Source organism: Panulirus ornatus, chromosome 15 (assembly GCF_036320965.1).
Source record: "Panulirus ornatus isolate Po-2019 chromosome 15, ASM3632096v1, whole genome shotgun sequence".
NCBI lineage: Eukaryota > Metazoa > Arthropoda > Malacostraca > Decapoda > Palinuridae > Panulirus > Panulirus ornatus.
The window spans coordinates 32,124,696-32,149,402 of NC_092238.1; the positions used below are offsets into that span (position 1 = coordinate 32,124,696).

General features: G+C 45.2%; 1 protein-coding gene across 2 annotated transcripts in view; it reads left to right on the plus strand.

The window, feature by feature from the left end:
* Positions 1–9,888: 9,888 nt before the first annotated feature.
* LOC139753825 (uncharacterized) overlaps positions 9,889–24,707 on the plus strand; it is a 230,994-nt gene continuing 216,175 nt past the window's right edge. For both annotated transcript variants that reach the window (XM_071670728.1, XM_071670729.1), the window contains exon 1: positions 9,889–10,681. In XM_071670728.1, the coding sequence (XP_071526829.1) occupies positions 10,357–10,681 (325 nt within the window). In that variant the 5' untranslated portion in view covers positions 9,889–10,356. The remainder of the gene's footprint in view (positions 10,682–24,707) is intronic.

Sequence of the window (24,707 nt, forward strand, 5' to 3'; positions counted from 1 at the left end):
CCGCGTGTAAAAATGTCTACGTCTTCCACACTCACCATTGTTTAGTCTCGCTCATGTGCGTAGATTGCCAGGCAGTGCTTGCCGAGCTTGCTGCATCACCCAACTCGCCAGACGTACAGAAGCACCTTGTCTGTACCATATTGATCCAGCTCTGCCTTCTTGCGCCACACACACACACACACACACACACACACACACACACACACACACACACACACACACATTCCTCCATCGCTGTAGAAACTGTACACCGCAGGTGACAGTTGTCTCCACGACACAGAACACTCGTGGCGTGTTTCACAACTGTTACCTCTGGCACCCGGTATTTCCTGCTCCTCAGATGCTGCACACAGACACACACACATGTACTCACTCATCTCATTTTTTCCTCTACGATCCTTTTTCATGGTGAGGGCATCCGGCTCGTGTGTTCGCGTCATCTTGCGTACCTTTCAATTGCTCTTTGCAAAGCTGTCTTCGTCTGTTGTACCACCACCAGACCGACCTCTACACACGTCTTGCCTCTCGCACGGAAACAGACCAGTACTCATGTGAAATTATTATGATTCTAGACACACGAGAGGAAGATGTGTGATATAGGATGACTGTTAAGATGGGATCCAAAGTTGCAGCGACACAAATGGTTTGGCTGGTTAAGAAAGTAGATAGTATATTCTTTAGTAATATGGTGATGGTATGATACAAGAACGAGACATACATCAATATGGACAAGTGGCGTCAGTGAATTGTGTAGGGCCAGACGCCAGAGAGAGATGATTTGAACATGTATAGTGTGATTATTTGGAGTAAGGTGGTGGGGTGTGTGTGAATGGTGGCACATAGCGTACTGTAGCAAAGTGAACGCGAGTCGAGGGTGAGTATATGCGTGTGAGTGAATACAAAGGAGACGAACAAAGCTATTTACGTCACTCAGATATAAAGTTTATGAAGAATTCCTCCGGTAAATAAAGATTGCAAAGAAATCTAGTGGAAGTCATCAAATTAGATAATGATTTTGATAATATAACTCACTACAAATTGCATACGTTAGATAGAGATAATGATGATGTATAATGATGGGAAGATAGAGGGAAGGAGATGTAAGACAGATGTGGTCACATGTTGCCTCAGCAGGAGACATTTAGATCACTGCGGTGTGGTATACTACCATCAGATGTCGTCACGTTGAACACTGTCAATACCTTCATAATACGTGACTGAATAACTTACTGATCATAAACACTAAGCCTCTCCAGGAATGACACTGAAGGATTGAACACATCTTCACTTGTTTTTTGCCTCGCTGGTTAGCGGCTTAAACCCCCCTCCCAAAAGGTATCTGGTGACAGAGATCAGGTCCGAGTGTGTTGTCCATTCATTCTCTCCCATAGAAGTTTCAAGTTAGCGTGACATGACGTTCGTTCCCTCACAGCTGTTATCCTGCCTGCTGATGTGCTGCAGAGAGAGAGACGGATCTTCTATCTCCCTATATAGACCCACACTATCGTGTGGCACATCAGCTTTGTCATACACCGTGAGATAGACTCGGGTGTTTGTACAGTTCACTCGGTCCCCGCCCGCTGCTCCGGCGATACACACGGTATTATAAACATCACAGAATTTCCTGGGCTAAAAAGCAATCTTCTTAGCCTGTGTATTAGCTGGTTTTGCGGTAATGTTTTTCATCATGACTAAAATACAAGCAGGTGGTATTTGCATTATTTTTGGTGGTCTCCATTAAGCGCTTTTTTTCTTTGTGTATATATATATATATATATTTTTTTTTTATCTCTCTTTTTTTGATAGACTTGTTGGTGAAGCTTTGAATCGTAACTTATGAGGGAATTATGGATATGACGTTAGAGGTAATGGAAATTTCTTGTATCCGGAAAGAGGGAACATTTTATTAATATCCTGAGGTATACATGGACACATTCCACGCTCGCACGCACGCATGCATGCATATATGTACATACACAGCCAAATGTATATAGTGTTTTATATATTTATTTATTTTATTTATTTTGCTTTGTCGCTGTCTTCCGCGTTTGCGAGGTAGCGCAAGGAAACAGACGAAAGAAATGGCCCAACCCACCCCCATACACAATGTATACACACACACGTCCACACACGCAAATATACATACCTATACATCTCAGTGTACACATATATATACATACATAGACACATACATATATACCCATGCACACAATTCACACTGTCTGCCCCCATTCACTCCCATCGCCACCTCGCCACACATGGAATACCTTCCCCCTCCCCCCTCATGTGTGCGAGTTAGCACTAGGAAAAGACAACAAAGGCCCCATTCGTTCACACTCAGTCTCTAGCTGCCACGCAATACTGCCCGAAACCACAGCTCCCTTTCCACATCCAGGCCCCCCACAACTTTCCATGGTTTACCCCAGACGCTTCACATGCCCTGATTCAATCCACTGACAGCACGTCAACCCCGGTATACCACATCGATCCAATTCACTCTATTCCTTGCCCTCCTTTCACCCTCCTGCATGTTCAGGCCCCGATCACACAAAATCTTTTTCACTCTATCTTTCCACCTCCAATTTGGTCTCCCACTTCTCTCGTACCCTCCACCTCCGACACATATATCCTCTTGGTCAATCTTTCCTCACTCATTCTCTCCATGTGCCCAAACCATTTCAAAACACCCTCTTCTACTCTCTCAACCACGCTCTTTTTATTTCCACACATCTCTCTTACCCTTACATTACCTACTCGATCAAACCACCTCACACCACACATTTTCCTCAAACATCTCATTTCCAGCACATCACCCTCCTGCGCACAACTCTATCCATAGCCCACGCCTCGCAACCATACAACATTGTTGGAACCACTATTCCTTCAAACATACCCATTTTTGCTTTCCGAGATAATGTTCTCGACTTCCACACATTCTTCAAGGCTCCCAGGATTTTCGCCCCCTCCCCCACCCTATGATTCACTTCCGCTTCCATGGTTCCATCCGCTGCCAGATCCACTCCCAGATATCTAAAACACTTTACTTCCTCCAGTTTTTCTCCATTCAAACTTACCTCCCAATTGACTTGACCCTCAACCCTACTGTACCTAATAACCTTGCTCTTATTCACATTTACTCTTAACTTTCTTCTTTCACACACTTTACCAAACTCAGTCACCAGCTTCTGCAGTTTCTCACATGAATCAGCCACCAGCGCTGTATCATCAGCGAACAACAACTGACTCACTTCCCAAGCTCTCTCATCCACAACAGACTTCATACTTGCCCCTCTTTCCAAAACTCTTGCATTCACCTCCCTAACAACCCCATCCATAAACAAATTAAACAACCATGGAGACATCACACACCCCTGCCGCAAACCTACATTCACTGAGAACCAATCACTTTCCTCTCTTCCTACACGTGCACATGCCTTACATCCTCGATAAAAACTTTTCACTGCTTCTAACGACTTGCCTCCCACACCATATATGGAAGGTATTAATACATATATATATATATATATATATATATATATATATATATATATATATATATATATGCGCACGGAAAGAGAGTTCCCATGTGATACATCTGGATGATTGCCTTGCATTATGATGTATTACAGAGTAACATCTCGCATAAAAACTCACCAGATTAAATGCGAAATATTCCTGACGGCCGAACCCGGCCCGACGGTGGGTGGCGCAGGACACAGGTGATCCACCTCAGCTGAATCCCTTCGTCAACGTGGTGCTGAACTTCGAAAATTGTGGACTCGAAGTCACAGCGTGCCTACCATCAGTTGAAAAACGCTCGTACGTGCTCATGGATGAAAAGGGAAAAGAAGAAAATCCTCTCGCCATGTCTATGAAGAAGTTCCTGCTCGACCCATCTTGTTGCCGTTTGTTGTCACAACCCTGGGGGAGGGGGGAGGAGATGGACGAAGAGACTATAACACACACCATCATTATAACATTTAACGTTTTCTTTTACCCCGATGTGACCTATGGCCAGGGTGTTGAGGCTTAGGGGGGAGAGGAGGGATTGTCTCTTGCGAAAAGGAGGAATTGGTCGGCACGACATTAACGTAACTTACAACATCAAAGCAGAGCCCTGGAAGTTAAGTACTGTGTCTAGACATTTGCTCTCTCATCAACATGTGTCTGTGTATTATGACCCGTCCCTCGTGGCCAATGGACACAGATATGTGAGATGCGATCACTGGAGAACTAGAAAGGAAACACGAGAACCTGTGGAAACCTCAGACAGGGTGAAGTCAGGTACTGTTCCACAGGATCGTAGATGATGATACTTTAGAACAACACTCGCCTCCTGGCTAGGACATGCAGCCCGCCACCAGCCGGCTAAACACGTCTACCTGGACACCAGTAAATGGAATAAAACATATAAGCTAACCACAAGATGATATCAGTTGAATTTCGTACCGTACTGAAGCCTGTGTTGACTACACACAGTCATCCTGATGGGTTCTCTGTTTTGCATAAGTTGACATCTTCACCACAGCGTGGTCGTAATCTCGAGCACGACTGTACAGCCTTTCAGCACGGCTTAAGAACCCTCGAACACGGCGGTACGACCCTCGAACACGGCGGTGCTACCCTCGAACACGGCGGTACGACCCTCGAACACGGCGGTACGACCTTTGAGGATGGTGGTACGACCTTCGGACACGGCGGAACGACCCTCGAGCACGGCAGTACGACCCTCAAACACGGCGGTACGACCTTTGAGCACGGTGGTACGACTCTCGAACACGGCGGCATGACCCTCGAAGACGGTGGTACGACCCTCGGACACGGCGGTAAGACCCTCGAACACGGCGGTAAGACCCTCGAACACGGCGGTACGACCCTCGAACACGGCGTTACGACCTTTAAGCACGGTGGTACGACCCTCGAACACGGCGGTGCGACCCTCGAACACGGCGGTACGACCCTCGAACACTGCGGTACGACCCTCGAACACGGCGGTATGACCCTCGAACACGGCGGTAAGACCCTCGAACACGGCGATACGACCCTCGAACACGTCGATACGGTCCTCGAACACGGTGGTACGATCTTTGAAAATGGCAGAACGACCCTTGAGTATGACATCCAGACCTTTAACCTCATCACTGAGGGGTCAGGTGAAAGGACAGGCTCATTGTATTACGTTTGGTTCGACCCGTCGTGGGTCAATCCTCCGCCCGGGGTCAAATAATCGTGACGTGTGGCCCAGCTTAACCTGCTGGCGACACACGTGGTCGTACTGGGAGAGGCGCGTGTGGTGAGGCGAGGCCTGGACCTCGCGAATTCATGAGGGATTGTTTAAGTCTTGGGAAAGACGATTATATAATAAATCCGATTTTGTCAAATTTCTTTCTTTTTTTTTTTTATACATTTTTCTCGCCAGTCACTGGGATAAGCTGTGATTATCACGTTGTAGTAACCAACCAAAAGAGATATATCTTTTTTTTCTTACTTATTCATTTATTGACTTTTTTTTGTTTGTTGCTTGTTTAGGAGCAGTAATGTAGGCAGGTGGTGGTGGTGGCGGTGGCTTGGTAAGAGACACACAGAATGGCAGCCGACGGTAAACAGGGGAATAACATGCCTGGTTTTACGTCCATCCGGCTTTGATTCCACAGTCATGTGGTGAGCCAGATACTCATTGATAGGTGGATGAACCCCAGGGCGCGCCCCTCGCCTGAAGTAAAGGTACCAGCGGGAGTGACGTGGAGCGACATCTTCCAGCTAGCTACGCCAGCTGTGAGTTGCTCCGGGAGCCGGACGACAGCGCCATCTCAATAAAAGTGAAACATTTTTCGCGGAGAATATATATACTGCGATCGGACCTGACGTCACGAACAGAGTCCAGAATCTGATTGTGAGTGCGTCTGGTGAAGGTCGTGAGAAACGGCAAATTGTCCAACACAATTGTACACCTGACTAACGTAGCGACAGCTGCCGACACATTCCACACTCGGCAGACACGTATTGTCTCGAAACACTCTGGCCAAATTGTCCCACTTCACCAAATCCTAAAAATCCTTTATTTTGCGACTATGAATAGGCAGTTCGTGCGGTGTTTTCCTAAAAGACGGTGTGATGTCTAGAGGATTTTGAAAGGGGTGGGGTGTTGCATTCCAGATGTACGTACAGTTGGTGGGAACAGAAAGTTTTATAAGTTTATGGGAAAGATGATATCCCACTGACACATATATTCTCCCCCTTCCGGAAAGGCGTTCATCATATCTTTCAGACTGAGTTGTGTTCATCAGCGAATATTTATGTTCGGGCTATTTGAGTCTACAGGTATTTTCGTTGGCAAGCGGTGCCTGGAATGACCATGTTTGGAAATCACATGAGTAAACTACCCAGAGCCAGATCTATATAGACATGCGCGCGTTGACGGGTCGTGACGATCCTTGCGACGTTCCACCTGACCCACAGCGTTAGCATACGAGGGCTTTTCAGAACACGACTGGCCCACGAAGACACTGGGAGTTGTACGGTAGTGCACGGGTGTCGGTCAGTCTAGGACTTGGCTTAGAGATGTAGGCCTCCGCCAGCCTTTAGATAGTGTGCAAACTTGAAGTTGACACGACTCAGTAGAAAACGGTGATGATAATGGATGTGCGGTCGATGTATCCCAACGGTGTTGTCGAGAAAAAGTTTTTGACGAAGATATTGCTTTAATTTCACCTTTTTTTTTTTTCTTTTTTTTAGATTTCCAAGAAAATGATACACTTCCAACTGAATTATGTTTTTCTCGATTGAGTGAAGGAAATACAGAAGTGGATTGAATTGAAGAATATGTTTATGGTGCATTAAGGAGTTATGTTGTCAGGGAGAGAACATGGTTTTTTTTCCAGCAGATGTTCCAGAGCTGGTGGCTGGATGGTCTGTCTGGTCTGTTCGGCCCACCACGCACTCACCACCCAGCAACATAACGTACACCTCATGTACCAAGCTGCACTGCAGCATCGAGATTGAAATTCATACACTAGATGCACCAGTTCCGTAATTTGCATTGTATCATTACCTTTGTATTTTCGTCGTATTCTTTGGCATCATAGATCTTTTATGTAGGGCTGGGCCGTGCACACCCACAGGCGTGTGTCAGTCTCAAATTTCGCTAAGTTATGACCACTTGAAGGGGATGATGGACTGCACTGCTACGCTGGACGGGAAATGATTCATTTTTGCACAGTGACGTCAGATCGTTCCAGCCTTAATATGTGTCGTCTTAAGAGAAGAAGGAGAAGAAGAAAAAAGGAATTAGTCATTTTTGTACGGCATTTTTATACGTCGTTGTTTTGCACTTTTTTTTCTTTTGTTCTGACAGCCATGTCGACTTATTGGAGTTATCAGCGGTGCGTGATGAAGGAGAGGTGGGGGAGGAGGTGGTAGGTCCCACTCTGATCTTGATCTCACATCTTACTTCATACTTTAAGACCCTTGTGTAGTAGAGGGATGGTGGCTTCATACATCAGTGGCCTGAGGAGAGATAACAAGCAGTTCTAACGAGGTGAGGACTGCAGTGTGCAGTGAGGCATGAGGTCGTCGAGAAAATCATGTAGTAACCCGGATAATTATGAATTATGATGTGAATTAGTAGTAGATACAGGCAAGATGGAGGAAAGTGGCATGATTGAATCAGTAGTTACGTTACGTTGTCGTGATGTCAGTAACTTTGAATCGTGGGTCATTATAGTAATATTTCGTTGTAGGAAAGACGTCTGTTCCTGTGAATTCTGAATAGATTTAGAGTCATATGATTCAGTGGTGAAGTTGACAGTTATGGTGTTCCATCATGATGTCAGTAGGATATTCTTATATTCCATAGTGGAGATGTCAGTGATTGGGATATTCTTATATTCCATAGTGAAGATGTCAGTAACTGGGATATTCTTATATTCGATAGTGAAGATCTCAGTAACTGGGATGTTGGTATATTCCATAGTGAAGATGTCAGTAACTAGGATATTCTTATATTCCATTGTGAAGATGTCTGATATTGCTATATTCCATAGTGAAGATGTCAGTAACTGGGATGTTGGTATAGTCCATAGTGAAGATGCCAGGAGACAGTTCTGTGCTCTTGTGATGATACATTGTTATACTGGTAATGCATGTCCCATACAGACAGTATCTGTTACCGTACTTTTTTGTCAAGACAAGAGCTAGAACTGTACAAACAATGAGAAAAAATATCTGATTGGTCGAGTCTTAGGGATAGATTGTCAGAAGGTATACAATCAAGTTCATATATGTTTGGCTTAACCTTGGAAGTAGAATTACTCTCAAAATTGGCATTTTTCTTGCTATGCATCGAGGGCTTAGTCTTAACAGCAAGTTGTTTAGACTTACTTTGTGGATAACGTAGTCTCCCTTTGTAGGTAGATGGAAAATTAGAAGAATCTCTTCATATTCCCTGCGAAGATTAGAGTTGTATAGATTTGCATGTGAAGGTCAGCGATAAGAGACGATTTCAGCGCCATCTCTCTGGTAACGTCTGCCCGACCCCACTGTTTGTTGCCTCTGGTATTGCATCTCTATATCTCTCTGCTTTTCAGATTTTCTCTGCATTTCAGGTTTTTTTTATTTGTTTAAAATTGAATTGTACTTTTTTTTCCTCCCTGTTCCATAACATACATGAAAGTCGTCCTTTCGTTATTTCTGGATTGTGGTAACTGATAGAATATTTTTAAAGATGTATATATTTTTTTTCATATATATATATATATATATATATATATATATATATATATATATATATATATATATATATATATATATATATATTCTTTTTTTTCTATTAATCTATTTCATCTATTATTGCCCCGGGAGTTCCTGCAGTTGCTAGGATGCGCTGCTTCCAGTAGCAGGGAAGTTGTGGACTCCTTTGAGAGAAAATCTTCTGACAAGACCGTATCTTTAACCGACGATTATTTAGCATCACCGAAAAGACTCTTCGCTCACGATGTAAACTCATGCATGCGGAGTCTGGTAACACCTGTGTGTGTGTGTGTGTGTGTGTGTGCGTGTGTGTGTGTGTGTGTGTGTATGTGTGTGTGTGTGTGTGGGTGTGTGTGTGTGTGTGTGTGTGTGTGAATTGATAGACAGATGGTGAAAGAAAGTGAGTACATGCGACAAGAGATTATGCCAGAAGGCAGGGTTAGCTAGCGCGTATCGCTCACGATAGAGAGACAGATTAAGAGATAGGGCCTCACATGTGTAATCCAACCGGAGCGTACAACCAGCAGACACACACACACACGCACACACACGCGCAGGATGGGCGACAGAAGCCGTCATATCACGTAAGGAGGGGCGAAGAACCATATGCAAGTCAAATAAAAGATAACACGTCAAATCATTTCAATTCTTATCATTTTATCTGGCCAATGTCTCCTTGCAAGTGGTTGTCTATTACAGAGCGGGGTTTTTTAGTTCCTCCTCCTCCTCCTCCTCCTCCCTCCTCCTTCCAGATGATTTTTGGCCCATTTTTTTTTAAAGCGGCGAAATTCAGGAAGCTGTGGTAGGATAGAGACGATTATTTCGATTCTTTTTCTTTTTTTTTATCTTTTGCCTTCACAGTTATTATCAAGGTTAGGAAGATAGTGCATCCGTCTTGAGCTGTCACCAATAATACACAGATCTGAGGCTGATGACTGGGTGTTATTAGGGTTAGAAACGGGCGAGATGATGAATGGTTTTAATTAATGACTTGGGCAAGCGACGCTCAGGAGGAGGAGAGAGACAACACAAGTGGTCACAGCTTTACATAGTTGTGTTATCCTGACTGAGGGACCGGGCGAGCGTGCAGGTGGGCTGGTGTAGTGTGCGCATGCGCAATGTATCTGGGCGGCGCGTGAGTGCGGAGCGCGGCCGGCGGGGCTCAGTGGTGAACCCGCGCGCCCTGAGGACACAGCCGCACACATCGCCCGCAGCACGGCGGCTCCACGCGCCCGCAACACACCCTCACCTCTGACACACCTGCACTCCCGCAACCACCGCCTGCGGTCACACGCAACTACACCCGTGGTTCCCGCCTGCCGCCGCCGCCGCCGCCGCCACGCCGTCCACGTGCAACACTGCGGCTTCTGCAGCCAGTGGCACTGACGGTGGTGCAACAAGAGCACGTGCAGGGGGGACGCCACCCTGGAGGAGGAGGTGACGGAGTGCACTCATGGGTGTGTGGGTCTAGTGTGCAGTGAGAGTGTGAGTTGGGGGCCGTGGGCCAGGCTGTTCCCCCGGGGAGGTACAGTAGTGAGAGGCCAGGTGCCCCCGGGGAGGTGCAGTGGTCAGGCCGGAGGTTAAGGCCAGGTGAGGGCGGGCAGCAGAATGCACCTTGGGGAAGACATGGGTGACTGCTGGTGGTCGGAGCGAGCGCTGACGGAGCTCCTGGGCGAGCACCCGGGGGAGCTGGTGCGCACGGGAAGCCCCAACTTCGTGTGCACTATCCTTCCGCCGCACTGGCGCTCCAACAAGACGCTGCCCGTCGCCTTCAAGGTGATCGCGCTCGGCGAGGTGGGCGACGGGACGCTCGTTACCGTCCGTGCTGGGAACGATGAGAACTTCTGCGCTGAGCTGCGCAACAACTCTGCCGTCATGAAGAATCAGATCGCTAAATTCAACGACCTGCGGTTCGTGGGCAGGTCTGGTCGAGGTGAGTAACCCAGGGGAGGTGGCATCATCTTTCCAACACGCTCTCTCTCTCTTACCCTCACGGCAGTTTTGCAGGTACGAATCAGAATTATGACATCGCGTCGTAAGCCTCGTCGGAACAGGTAATGGTAGGTGCGAGGGTCATTGCGGCACGCCCGCGCGTGCGGGATCCCGTAGGGCTGCTCGACGCGTCCCAGTCTGATGTGAGCGGCCTTAGGTTAGATTAGTGTGGCCAGCGCTCGGCTACCCCCCTCCCTTCCTCACACAACTCTACATCTCACACTTGCCTTGCATCTTGAGGTTACGTATGTACAATACAGTTCACACCTGCCTGGTGTGGTGTAATACCTCAGTGTTGTACCCCACTCCCACGGTACACAACGCCCCAGTGAAGACGACCAGGATGAGTGTTAAGGAGAGGGCAAGTCACCGCCAGTTCTGCCGTAGCAAGTCATAATGATGCATGCGTGAAGCATTATGCATGGCACGGGGTCCTAGCGGAGTCTTCTTTCTGTAGTTCTTATGTAGCTGTATAGGACAGACAGACGGATTATGTATGTGCCTTATTCCGCACCTGATGGGACTCCCTGTTGTACAGTGACTGGAACAGTGAGGGAGGGGGAGGAAGGAAGGTAGTCTCGCCATATATATCGCAGGCTGTATCATGTTAATAAGCCGCTTAATAGTAACAGAGAATATTGATGAATCATGGGCGAGCGAACTAACTATCGGCGGGGGTGGATGGCGAACGGAACGAAGCGGAGCGCTTGTTATCGGTGACAATCACCGGGCGGAGTGGGACAATACCTGGTCATCCACACGTCTGGTGATAACAGGAGCGGGTATCGCTATCGGTAGTGTGGGTGGAGTACGGCAAACACTGGAACCAACCAACCAATCTACCGCTGCTGCTGCTCTCTCTCTCTCTCTCTCTCTCTCTCTCTCTCTCTCTCTCTCTCTCTCTCTCTCTCTCTCTCTCTCTCTCTCTCTCTCTCCTCTGCCTTGATCCTGCACTCACGAGATGTCATGATCCTCATGCCACCATATCGCACTGCTGGCTCCTGGCACTCTCCTATCCATCTTTACAACCTCCTTATATATATATATATATATATATATATATATATATATATATATATATATATATATATCAGTAAGTCACAGGGATACGCGTAATCTAGTATTTGCTGATGGCCATTTTTCATCGTGATTATAAGCATATATATATATATATATATATATATATATATACACACTACAAATAGTGAAAGGCGTTATAAGATTCTAAGGTGCTGGTCCAGTGTTCGAACCCCGTACTTAGGCAGGTCCGCCGAGGGACATCCCTTTACGCCAACATGGATTATGAAATCGTTAATGTTTCATAATCACATATCGAGATCATGTGAGGGAGGAGAAAACTGTCACATAACTCCCTCGATCATCAAGATTCGTCTCTCGAGCGAGATGATAACGAGATATGATTACCCGTCAAGTGACATAACGAAATGTTACGAAGTGTTACTATAATGTACGGGCTAGGGAAATAATAGATTGTCTCGAAGCTCAGCGGTGCAGCCTAGGTGTTGGATCTGGTGGTTAGGAAAAAATGAAGGGTGGGGAGTGGAGTGTAGACGGGAGTGGAGTGTAGACGGGAGTGGAGTGTAGACGGTAGTGGAGTGTAGACAGGTAGTGGAGTGTAAACGGGAGTGGAGTGTAGACGGTAGTGGAGTGTAGACAGGTAGTGGAGTGTAGACGTGAGTGGAGTGTAGACGGTAGTGGAGTGTAGACGGGAGTGGAGTGTAAATGGGAGTGGAGTGTAGACGGGAGTGGAGTGTAGACGGTTGTGGAGTGTAGACGGTTGTGGAGTGTAGACGGGAGTGCAGTGTAGATGGTACTGGAGTGTAAATGAGTAGTGGAGTGTAAATGGGTAGTGGAGTGTAGACGGGAGTGGAGTGTAGACGGGAGTGGAGTACAGACGGAAGTGGAGTGTAGACGGTTGTGGAGTGTAGACGGGAGTGCAGTGTAGACGGTAGTGGAGTATAGACGGTAGTGGAGTATAGACGGGAGTGGAGTGTGGACGGTTGTGGAGTGTAGACGGGAGTGGAATGTAGACAGGAGTGGAGTGTAGACGGTTGTGGAGTGTAGACGGTTGTGAAGTGTAGACGGGAGTGGAGTTAGGGAAGCGAAGTTCTGGATGCGTCTTGACGGCACAGAAGGATGGTAGAGAATGCTGCCGCTGGTGTGGTAATGTTGGTATGACGAAGGTTATTTCACCCACATTTTACCAGTTCAGATTAATGACATCTAGTTCATCTCGCCTACCATATGATTTCCGAGCAGGTGATCGTAACGTATACCGTCATGGAGCGACGATGCCTTATCTGTGCATCGTTTCCACCAAGCGATACATCGACGTGGTTTAGGAGTAACGTGTCGGTCCAATTACATGAGAGATTTATTGTTTGTTTTTTTGTTATGGTAAATTTTACTACGGCTGAGTATGACGGTAGATATAGCCTAATGCGGTAGATTATTTTTGGACGATGTCTATTCTCGATAGATTGAAGGGGCGGTGGTGGGGGGATGGTTGGTGGGGGAGAGACAGACGATGAACTGACTTGTTCTATCTCCCTCGTTTTTGCTCCTGAGGACCACAAAGATTAGAATGATTCTGTGTTGAACCCCCCCCTGAAATTACTGTCAGGATGTAGTAATGATAAGAACTTCTCGTAAATGAACATGACCCGGAATGTCATGATTGTAAAATTAGTCATTGGCGTTCACTTGGCTGACCTGACCTCCCCGTGCACAGTGAAAAATACTCTTTAGAAAATGTAGTGTATAGAACCAACATTAACATCCGGGACCATGTGATAGACAACACGAGAAATTGAATGTGTTGATATGTCCTTATGTTCCTAAGAAGACGGTGGGAGGGAGGGGTTCTGAACACCGGCGGATCTTCGCTAAACGCAGTGAATAGGAGTGTGTCACCCCTGGTTGTGGGCCTCGACACCCCATGGGTTGCTCCTGGACATGGTATGGGTCACCCCAGAACCCACGGTGGACCATCCCCGGTTGCCAGGCTTTGGAGAGATGGTACCTCCAACTTGGACGGGAGGGTCCCGCTTCTCTATATAAACAAGTATACACAGAGGGAGGTAGGACAAAAATTTCCGTCGCTAGATGTTTATAATCACGTTCGTACTTGACTTCCATTATCTGTATTAATTCCTACGAGACTTGTAGATATATGGGCTGCCACATGCGCCGGCTCGCTTTAGTTCACATATATATATATATATATATATATATATATATATATATATATATATATATATATATATATATATATATATATATATATGCTGCCACAGGGACCGGTTTGCGTTGGTTCGTATATGTGGGCTGACTTGTATTGGTTTATGTATGTGGGCCGGCGCAGTGGGCGGCTTGCGTTAATGTTAGGAGGAACTTCTTCAGTAATAGATTGATAGACGGGGAGGTTACCCTCACGTAAGGCTGTGGTCGAGCGTCTTGGTTTATTCTGAGGTTCGTTGGAACTCCAGACACAGAAAACTTTGGGCACCATTTGCCAAAGACCACGTTGGAGCGCCGTTTATTTTCAATGATGTGTAATTTGTAGCATTTTCGTTGTCCTTATCTGTGTATCGTGTATATTGCCTTTTTTCCCCTAAGATATGCACTTAGTTTATTTCATAATCTAGACACTTTGCCATCCTTAAAGAATGTTCACTTAGTTGTTACATTTTCGTTGTTAGTTTTTTTTAAGTGTTAGAACGGATCAATGTGTACTAGGAAAGGTTAGAGTGAATATATACTGAACTCATTTTGAACGCTACACTTTTTTCACCTCTTCCTTTAACCTTTCTACCGATAAGAATCAGGTTAACCAACACCCGAGGAACCCTCAATAATTTTTTATTCTCTTAACGTTTTCCTTTTTTTTTCCTTTTACTCGTAATGGTGTTGATTTGGGGCATCTTTTGCCACTCATAAAAAAGATAAGCAACTTTGCGAGTGGCATGCTAGAAATGAAATCTTTATCACGGACATTCAAAAGCCAGTCCCATTTTTTTCACAGACTGGATAGTCAATTGACTTTTTTTTTCACAGACTGTAGAGTTAGTTGACGTATTTTCACAGATTGTAGAGTCAGTTGACGTATTTTCACAGACTGTAGAGTTAATTGACGTATTTTCACAGACTGAAGAGTCAGTTGACGTATTTTCACAGACTGGAGAGTCAGTTGACGTATTTTCACAGACTGTAGGGTCAGTTGACGTATTTTCACATACTGTAGAGTTAGTTGACGTATTTTCACAGACTGTAGAGTCAGTTGACGTATTTTCACAGACTGTAGAGTCAGTTGACGTATTTTCACAGACTGTAGGGTCAGTTGACGTATTTTCACAGACTGTAGAGTCAATATTTTCCATTCAAGTAGACTTTTAAGTACAATCACAAACCCGTCCATCATTTAATGTCGTAGTATTTCACTGGCTTCCTCAACAGACAACCCCAGAATCAGTGCATTTAGCACAACCCCATGAGCACGACCGTGCTGGCCTTAAGTCTAGGCTAATCTTGCCCGCCCAAGGGTCTTATCGTCACACTTGAAGGTCGTACCGTCACACTTAAGGGTCGTACCGTCACACCACTTGAGGGTCGTACCGTCACACTTGAGGGTCGTATCGTCACACTTGAGGGTCGTATCGTCACACTTGAGGGTCGTACCGTCACACTTGAGGGTCGTATCGTCTTGCTTGAAGATCGTACCGTCACACTTGAGGGTCGTACCGTCACACTTGAGTGTCGTATCGTCACACTTGAAGATCGTACCGTCACACTTGAGGGTCGCACCGTCTTACTTGAGGGTCGTATCGTCACACTTGAAGATCGTACCGTCACACTTGAGGGTCGCACCGTCTTACTTGAGGGTCGTATCGTCACACTTGAGGGTCGTACCTTCATATTAAGGAGGAGGTCAGGAAAGGGGTCGTCACACCGACTGGTTTGATTGTGGACACGTAGTCTTCGCTTCACGATCGATTTCCTTCAGGCCATAATGATGGAGAGGTGCTGTCCTCGCTCGCTTACCCTGGCGGTCGACAAGGTCCAAGAGAAATTCTAATTCACAACTTTTTACTCCTCGTACAACGCTGTCGCATTTCTTAATACCGAGTGGTAAGTTATAAATGTTTATGGTCAGAATATAAGGTAATTGTACATTTACTTTCTTTTTTTTCATGTTTGAATGATATAGGATCGTGTTAGGCAATGGATTATGGTTTTGCAAAACGATTATATTCTACAGTAACTGACGTGGTACTGGCAAAAAAAGAAAAAAAGAATGTTTGTGGATATCTTGGATGACAGAAAATGTGAAGTGTATCAGAAGAGAATCTGTCAAAATTTACTGAAATTCCTGGTGTGTCTGTAGACTTGACTTGAAAGAGGGAAAACCTGTAAGATGGAAGAGGTTCCCACAGCATCGCTTTGCGCGGGTAGAAGGTATCAGTAAATAGCGACCCTCATGTAGCTGGTCTTTACATAGAAACTATGGGAAGCTGCAGCCGGTCGCTTTCCGCAGGTCCAGAGACCTCAGAGACTTAAGAACGCACACACGGGGAAAGCCTCGTGGGAGCAGTGGCCGAAATGATACCCGTAGAACAGAGAGAGAGAGAGAGAGCAGCGGCAACACGGCAAACGGGAAAGTATGATTCAGAAGCGACAGGAGAGTCAGTAAGGCGGAGGAGGAGGGTTTGGATTCCACACTGGGTGGTGTATAGTTCATCTGGCTCTACGTACTAATTAGTACAGTTGTATTGCTCGCAATGATTGCACCGTATTTGCGAACAGACATTAAGTGAAACTGACCGGTTCCACGAAGTTATTGTATATTACTCTTACGATGATTTACTGAATAAAGGACCTGTTACCCGTATCTCGATGACGGGCCAATCTTCACTGTTATTCCTCTGATCAATTAAACTTTTGTAGGCCGCACCTCGCACCCCAACAGATCCTGGACCACTTAGCTGACATGGTATACCTGGTTAGGAACTCGCCCACATCATTCGCCCAGGGTACCTGCATGTGTGTTGTCATTGTGTATTTCTGATTATTTGCACGGCGTGAGTTGAAATGTTTCTGATCCCAGTTTAGTGAAGTTTGGCACATCCAGTGTCGCGCTACTGGCCTGGTGCTGGTGCTGGGTGGCGATCGGCTGTGTTCGGATACCGGCAGGTGGTTCTGGCTTACATTCCCCAATGGGAAGGTTACCTCATGATGAGGTTATGGGAAGGTGAGCGTGTCTGGATTGGTGGGAACCCCATTGATCACGAGTGGTATCTCGCTAGGGCAAACCTTCCTCACACACACACACACACACACACACACACACACACACACACACACACACACACACACACACACACACACACACACACATCCATCAGTCCCGCGCCTCCTCTTGCCACGCCATGTAATGCACTTTGTTCAAGTGTACACGCGTACTTCCCCGCCCTCCCCAACACACAAACACACACACACACACACACACACACGGTGTCCCAAGTACATTGTGCATCCACAACGACTATCAACGATAGTGGTTACGATAAAGAGAAAGAATAGGTGATGATGAAAATAGTGATGACGATAGTGGTGATCTAGCTATACAGTTTCAGAAAGCATAAGACTACCCCCCTCCCCGAGACGTGTGCCTAATTACACGCGCACGAGCGTGACAAGCACGGCACGTTATCTGATTGTTTGCGCAGCGCGCGCACGTGCGTTAAGTGAAAAGCACGTAATCTGGTTTTTCACGAGATAACGTAAAGAAAGGCACGTCACCTGGTTGTTTGCAGAGTGCGTTGAAGTGAGGCACGTTATCTGGTTGTTTGCAGAGTGCGTTGAAGTGACGCACATTATCTGGTTGTTTGCAGAGTGCGTTGAAGTGACGCACGTTATCTGGTTGTTTGCAGAGTGCGTTGAAGTAAGGCACGTCACCTGGTTGTTTGCAGAGTGCGTTGAAGTGAGGCGCGTTATCTGGTTGTTTGCAGAGTGCGTTGAAGTGAGGCACGTTGTCTGGTTGCTTATGTAGTGCGTCCGTGCGTTAAGTAAGGAACATTATCTTATCATGTGAAGTGCGTTAAGGCACGTTATCTGGTGGTTTATGAAGTGCGTTAAGGCACGTTATCTGGTGCTTTGTGAAGTGCGTTAAGGCACGTTATCTGGTGGTTTGTGAAGTGCGTTAAGGCACGTTATCTGGCGGTTTGTGAAGTGCGTTAAGTCACGTTATCTGGTGGTTTGTGAAGTGCGTTAAATCACGTTATCTGGTGGTTTGTGAAGTGCGGTAAGGCACGTTATCTGGTGGTTTGTGAAGTGCGTTAAGGCACGTTATCTGGCGGTTTGTGAAGTGCGTTAAGTCACGTTATCTGGTGGTTTGTGAAGTGCGTTAAGGCAATTTATTTGGTGGTTTGTGAAGTGCGTTAAGTCACGTTATCTGGTGGTTTGTGAAGTGCGTTAAGTCACATTATCAGGTGGTTTATGAAGTGCGTTAAGTCACGTTATCTGGTGGTTTGTGAAGTGCGTTAAGTCACGTTATCTGGTGGTTTGTGAAGTGCGTTAAGTCACATTATCAGGTGGTTTGTGAAGTGCGTTAAGGCACGTTATCTGGTGGTTTGTGAAGTGCGTTAAGTCACGTTATCTGCTGGTTTGTGAAGTGCGTCATTTAAGGCACGTTATCTGGGCGCTTCACACCAGTGTATGTGCTGTTTAATGCTAGCCAGGCGCGGAGTATGGCGGCTTCCGTCAGTGTTTCAAAGCTTTTTATAGCTTTATCATTAATGTTAAAGATAGTAATAATAATGATCATAATAATAATGATGATGACGATGATATTATTATTATCATTATCACTTATCATTATTGTTATTATTATTGTTATTATTATTATTGTTATTATTATTATTATTATTTTTTTTTTTTTTTTTTTTTTTTTTTTTTTTTATACTTTGTCGCTGTCTCCCGCGTTTGCGAGGTAGCGGAAGGAAACAGACGAAAGAAATGGCCCAACCCCCCCCATACACATGTACATACACACGTCCACACACACAAATATACATACCTACACAGCTTTCCATGGTTTACCCCGGACGCTTCACATGCCTTGATTCAATCCACTGACAGCACGTCAACCCCTGTATATCACATCGCTCCAATTCACTCTATTCCTTGCCCTCCTTTCACCCTCCTGCATGTTCAGGCCCCGATCACACAAAATCTTTTTCACTCCATCTTTCCACCTCCAATTTGGTCTCCCTCTTCTCCTCGTTCCCTCCACCTCCGACACATATATCCTCTTGGTCAATCTTTCCTCACTCATTCTCTCCATGTGCCCAAACCATTTTAAAACACCCTCTTCTGCTCTCTCAACCACGCTCTTTTTATTTCCACACATCTCTCTTACCCTTACGTTACTCACTCGATCAAACCACCTCACACCACACATTGTCCTCAAACATCTCATTTCCAGCACATCCATCCTCCTGCGCACAACTCTATCCATAGCCCACGCCTCGCAACCATACAACATTGTTGGAACTACTATTCCTTCAAACATACCCATTTTTGCTTTCCGGGATAATGTTCTCGACTTCCACACATTTTTCAAGGCTCCCAAAATTTTCGCCCCCTCCCCCACCCTATGATCCACTTCCGCTTCCATGGTTCCATCCGCTGACAGATCCACTCCCAGATATCTAAAACACTTCACTTCCTCCAGTTTTTCACCATTCAAACTCACCTCCCAATTGACTTGACCCTCAACCCTACTGTACCTAATAACCTTGCTCTTATTCACATTTACTCTTAACTTTCTTCTTCCACACACTTTACCAAACTCCGTCACCAGCTTCTGCAGTTTCTCACATGAATCCGCCACCAGCGCTGTATCATCAGCGAACAACAACTGACTCACTTCCCAAGCTCTCTCATCCCCAACAGACTTCATACTTGCCCCTCTTTCCAAAACTCTTGCATTTACCTCCCTAACAACCCCATCCATAAACAAATTAAACAACCATGGAGACATCACACACCCCTGCCGCAAACCTACATTCACTGAGAACCAATCACTTTCCTCTCTTCCTACACGTACACATGCCTTACATCCTCGATAAAAACTTTTCACTGCTTCTAACAACTTGCCTCCCACACCATATATTCTTAATACCTTCCACAGAGCATCTCTATCAACTCTATCATATGCCTTCTCCAGATCCATAAATGCTACATACAAATCCATTTGCTTTTCTAAGTATTTCTCACATACATTCTTCAAAGCAAACACCTGATCCACACATCCTCTACCACTTCTGAAACCACACTGCTCTTCCCCAATCTGATGCTCTGTACATGCCTTCACCCTTTCAATCAATACCCTCCCATATAATTTACCAGGAATACTCAACAAACTTATACCTCTGTAATTTGAGCACTCACTCTTATCCCCTTTGCCTTTGTACAATGGCACTATGCACGCATTCCGCCAATCCTCAGGCACCTCACCATGAGTCATACATACATTAAATAACCTTACCAACCAGTCAACAATACAGTCACCCCCTTTTTTAATAAATTCCACTGCAATACCATCCAAACCTGCTGCCTTGCCGGCTTTCATCTTCCGCAAAGCTTTTACTACCTCTTCTCTGTTTACCAAATCATTTTCCCTAACCCTCTCACTTTGCACACCACCTATTATTATTATTATTATTATTATTATTATTATTATTATTATTGTTATTATTATTATTATTATTATTATTATTATTATTATTATTATTATTATTATTATCATTATTATTATCATTGTTAGTAGTAATAATAGTAGTACTATTTGTAATGATAATAATGATGATTATGATAATGATGGTGATAATAATAATGATTATAATTATGATAATGATAATAGTGATAATAATGATAATAATAGTAATAATAATAATACCTCGCAAACGCGGGAGACAGCGACAAAGCAAAAAAAAAAAAGAAAAAAAAATAATAATAATAATGATAATGATAATGATAATGTAATAATAATAATAATAATAATAATGATAATAATGATAATAATAATAATCTACCATTTTCATCCTTTAGTATTTGTTCATGTTGCCGGATTCGACAGTTTTCTCGTCGGCATTTTCGTAGTATCCACCTGCCTTTGGGGTCGGGCTGAAGGAGGAGGTCACGGAGCGTAGGGTGGGGACCTCACCGTGACGGGGGTTAGGTATGGGTCGATTTGTGTGACTTGAACTCGGTACCTCCTCTGCTCCTCAAGATGGCGGCGGACAGGAGCTTGCCGATGACCGTGGTGGTGTGTGTGATCTTAGCCAATCTTTATATATATATATATATATATATATATATATATATATATATATATATATATATATATATATATATATATATATATATGTATATATATATATGTATATATATATACCTCGCAAACGCGGGAGACAGCGACAAAGCAAAAAAAAAAAAAAAAAAATATATATATATATATATATATATATATATATATATATATATATATATATATCATCCCTGGGGATAGGGGAGAAAGAATACGTCCCACGTATTCCCTGCGTGTCGTAGAAGGCGACTAAAAGGGAAGGCAGCGGAGGGCTGGAAATCCTCCCCTCTTGTTTTTCTTTATTCTTTTTTATTTTTACAAAAGAAGAAACAGAGAAGGGGGCCAGGTGAGGATATTCCCTCAAAGGTCCAGTCCTCTGTTCTTGACGCTACCTCGCAAACGCGGGAAATGGCAAATAGTGTGAAAAAGAAATATACATATAATGTGTGTGTGTGTGTGTGTGTGTGTGTGTGATACTGTTACAAGGAAAAAATGCCACACCACTTTTGGAAAACTGGTGTCCGTTTTCATGACGATTTTATTATCGTCTTTAGCGCACTGTGACGAAAATCGTCGTTACCAAAATGGCCGGATTGTCTTGCCATAATTCACTTTACGACAGGATGTTTAGTGTGTTACGTTTAGGTTTCCATCAAGGTAAACACACATATATTATGCCTGCCGTCCCAGAGCATATATGACACTATAGCCTGTGGGCGGGATAACCTGGTCTTTTTGACCTGACCTTTGTCATTCATGCCACCTCAAAGGGTCTGAGCTTCAGGCCCAAGAGTTGTTGAGTTCGTGGTCAAGGGTCGTTGCGTCACGCTCAAGGGTCATGCCGTCCCGCGCTCGAAATGTTAGATGTGTGATGTGTTTACCAGCGAACGTGTGTGTGTGTGTGTGAGTGGAGTAAGGTAAGGAGTTAGACACAGTCTTCGCTGTGTATAGGATTAAGCGGGTTTTAGAATACACGAGGGAACCACCGCCTCAAACAGCCTATTTGATCTTGTACCAATGAAGACGGCCTGGCCAGAGGGTTAGTTGGTTGAGATGCAGACAGTCCTCGGTACCCTGTACCCCAACGGCCTCTCAAGAGTCCGTGAGTCGCAGCTTGACCTGGGATGTCAGGTTGACCCAGAGCGGGTCAACTGCACAGCCTGCAGCCATCACCTCCCACACCTCCGCCCTGCACCTTCGCCCGACATCGCTTCCTTGCTCTGGTCTTCAACCTTATCCTCGGTTGCTGTGTCTACTTCACTCCTCTGTGTGTCGACCCCTTCGATCCTAATTCATTTTCCTTTTCTTTCTTTTTCTTTACCGCAGGGCTCTTCCCCTGGGCTATGTGTCTCATAATGCCACAGACATTCTCTCACAGAACTCGTCATTGTCATATCTATCCTAACAATCACCCAATCTCAAGCCACACTTCCCAGCCCCACAGTAAACTTAATTAGACTACTTCCTTTTTTATATTAGCTGAGGCGGCATGGACAACAGTCCTCTAATCAAATGGCGTCCTAGCTTCGTCTCTTCGATGTATATCAACTGACTGTTATATTTCTCTCTTTTGTCTCCCCTGATGATGTTATTATCACACGAAAGTGCACTTGGGACCTTATCGTGTTTCATTTTACTCGTGGATTCATAGGAATATCTTGATCACGCGCAAAATTGTGATCCTTTCCAATATATATATATATATATATATATATATATATATATATATATATATATATATATATATATATATATATATATATATATAAGATGGGATTGCCTTTGATTTTCTTAAGAAAGGTGACGATCGTCTTTTTGATTGGATATTCAAGATTTTAATGCATGTATAGTGTCACTGTGTAAAGGCAAAGGGGAAAATAACAAGCGTTCACATAATTTGGTTGAGTGTACCTGGCAAGTTGTATGGGAGAGTGGTGGACGGAGAGGATGATAGCATGCACGGAGTTTCCAATTAAGGAGGAACGCTGTGGCTTCAGGAGTGGTAGAGGATGTGTGGATCAGGTGCTTGCTTTGAAGACTGTGTATGTGAGGAATACTAAGAGAAACAGGACTTGTATGTGGCGTTTATGGATCCTGAGAAAGCATGTAATGGAGTTGGAAGGTGTTGCAAAGATCTGATAGGGGAGGAAAGCAGAGATTTTTTTTTTTTTTTTATTAAGAGAGTAAGGCAAGTAGGAAGAGAGGAAGGGGAGTGGTTCCAGGGTAAGGTGGGTCTGCGAGAGGGATGTATGATGCCCAATTTTTTAAGAGATGGGATGATGAGGGAGATATACGCAAGGGTCTTGGAGACAGGGGCGAGTATGCAGAGTGTAGGGGGTGAGAAGGAGCCTGGGAAGTGAGTCACTTGTTGTTTGCTGATGACGCATCCCTGGCTCCATACACTGGCATGTACATACGTCCTGTAAAAGGGGGGGTTTCCCATCACATTCATGATCCACATTTGATAACTACGACTGAAAACTTTCACTGGTTCACCACTATTATACGAGAGCGTCCATACCATCCCATCGTAACCCCGTATATCATCGCTGCCACGCCGTTCCATCACAACTGCAGCTGCGTGCTGATGCCTCATCACCACCACCAACACCACAGTATCTCAGTCGTTATTCCAGGCGCGTCTCTCTACCGTCTGAAGGTTTAGTGTCCATTCCCTGTGTCTCCTGGGCAGCGATGACCATTCCTAGTAACTGCCGGGTATGTTGATCATTATTCCTTATGTCTACTAGACACTGATTATTATTCCTTATGTCTGCTGGGCGATGATCACCATTCCCATTGTCTGCTAGACAGTGATCTCCAACTGAGCCAAGTGAGACAGTCAGCCAGTATGACCACTGCTGCCGGGGCTGGCTAAACCTCTCATTTTGTACGTTGGATCATTTTTTTTTTTTTCCAGTGTGTGTTGTTGTTCGTTGCAACATGGCTGTGATGGTTCAGTGCGGCTCACATGTTCCTGGAGTGTTCCCAGACACACCCAGGACGGGAGGCCGGCCTCCCAGCACCACCCAACTCCCGTCATCGTTGCCCTTCAACTGTCGCCTTCAGTTCCTCCATCACCATTCTTCATCCATCCAACCCCTCAGCCATCCGATCCATCCATCCATTCATCCCCTTCCATATTTTATCATTCACTCGAGCTGCCTCCGCCGTCATATTCCCATCCACCGTGAGCCCCATTATCCTCCGTCCATCCCATCTGCCTCCCATCAAACCCCATCATCCTCCCACTCCCCCCTTCTCCATAACATGCCTCCCCCTTCCCTCCTCCTCCTCTGGCCCCCAGCCACATGCTCGGCGTGGCCACCATATGGCCACGCCGAGCATGCAACATCTTATAACCCAACAATTAGTGCCTTACCTCTCATAATTTTCCTTCATTCCCGAAAAGTTTCCATTGCAGTAAACATGTAATTATTTCGGTGTTCGCCCCGACGTGGACAGCACTTAAGCTGAGGACTCTCAAGGGAACCGGGTGGCAGTGGCACGGAAGATGTTATTGGCGCCACCAGCAGCAGGAGGGGAGAGAGAGAGAGAGAGAGAGAGAGAGAGAGAG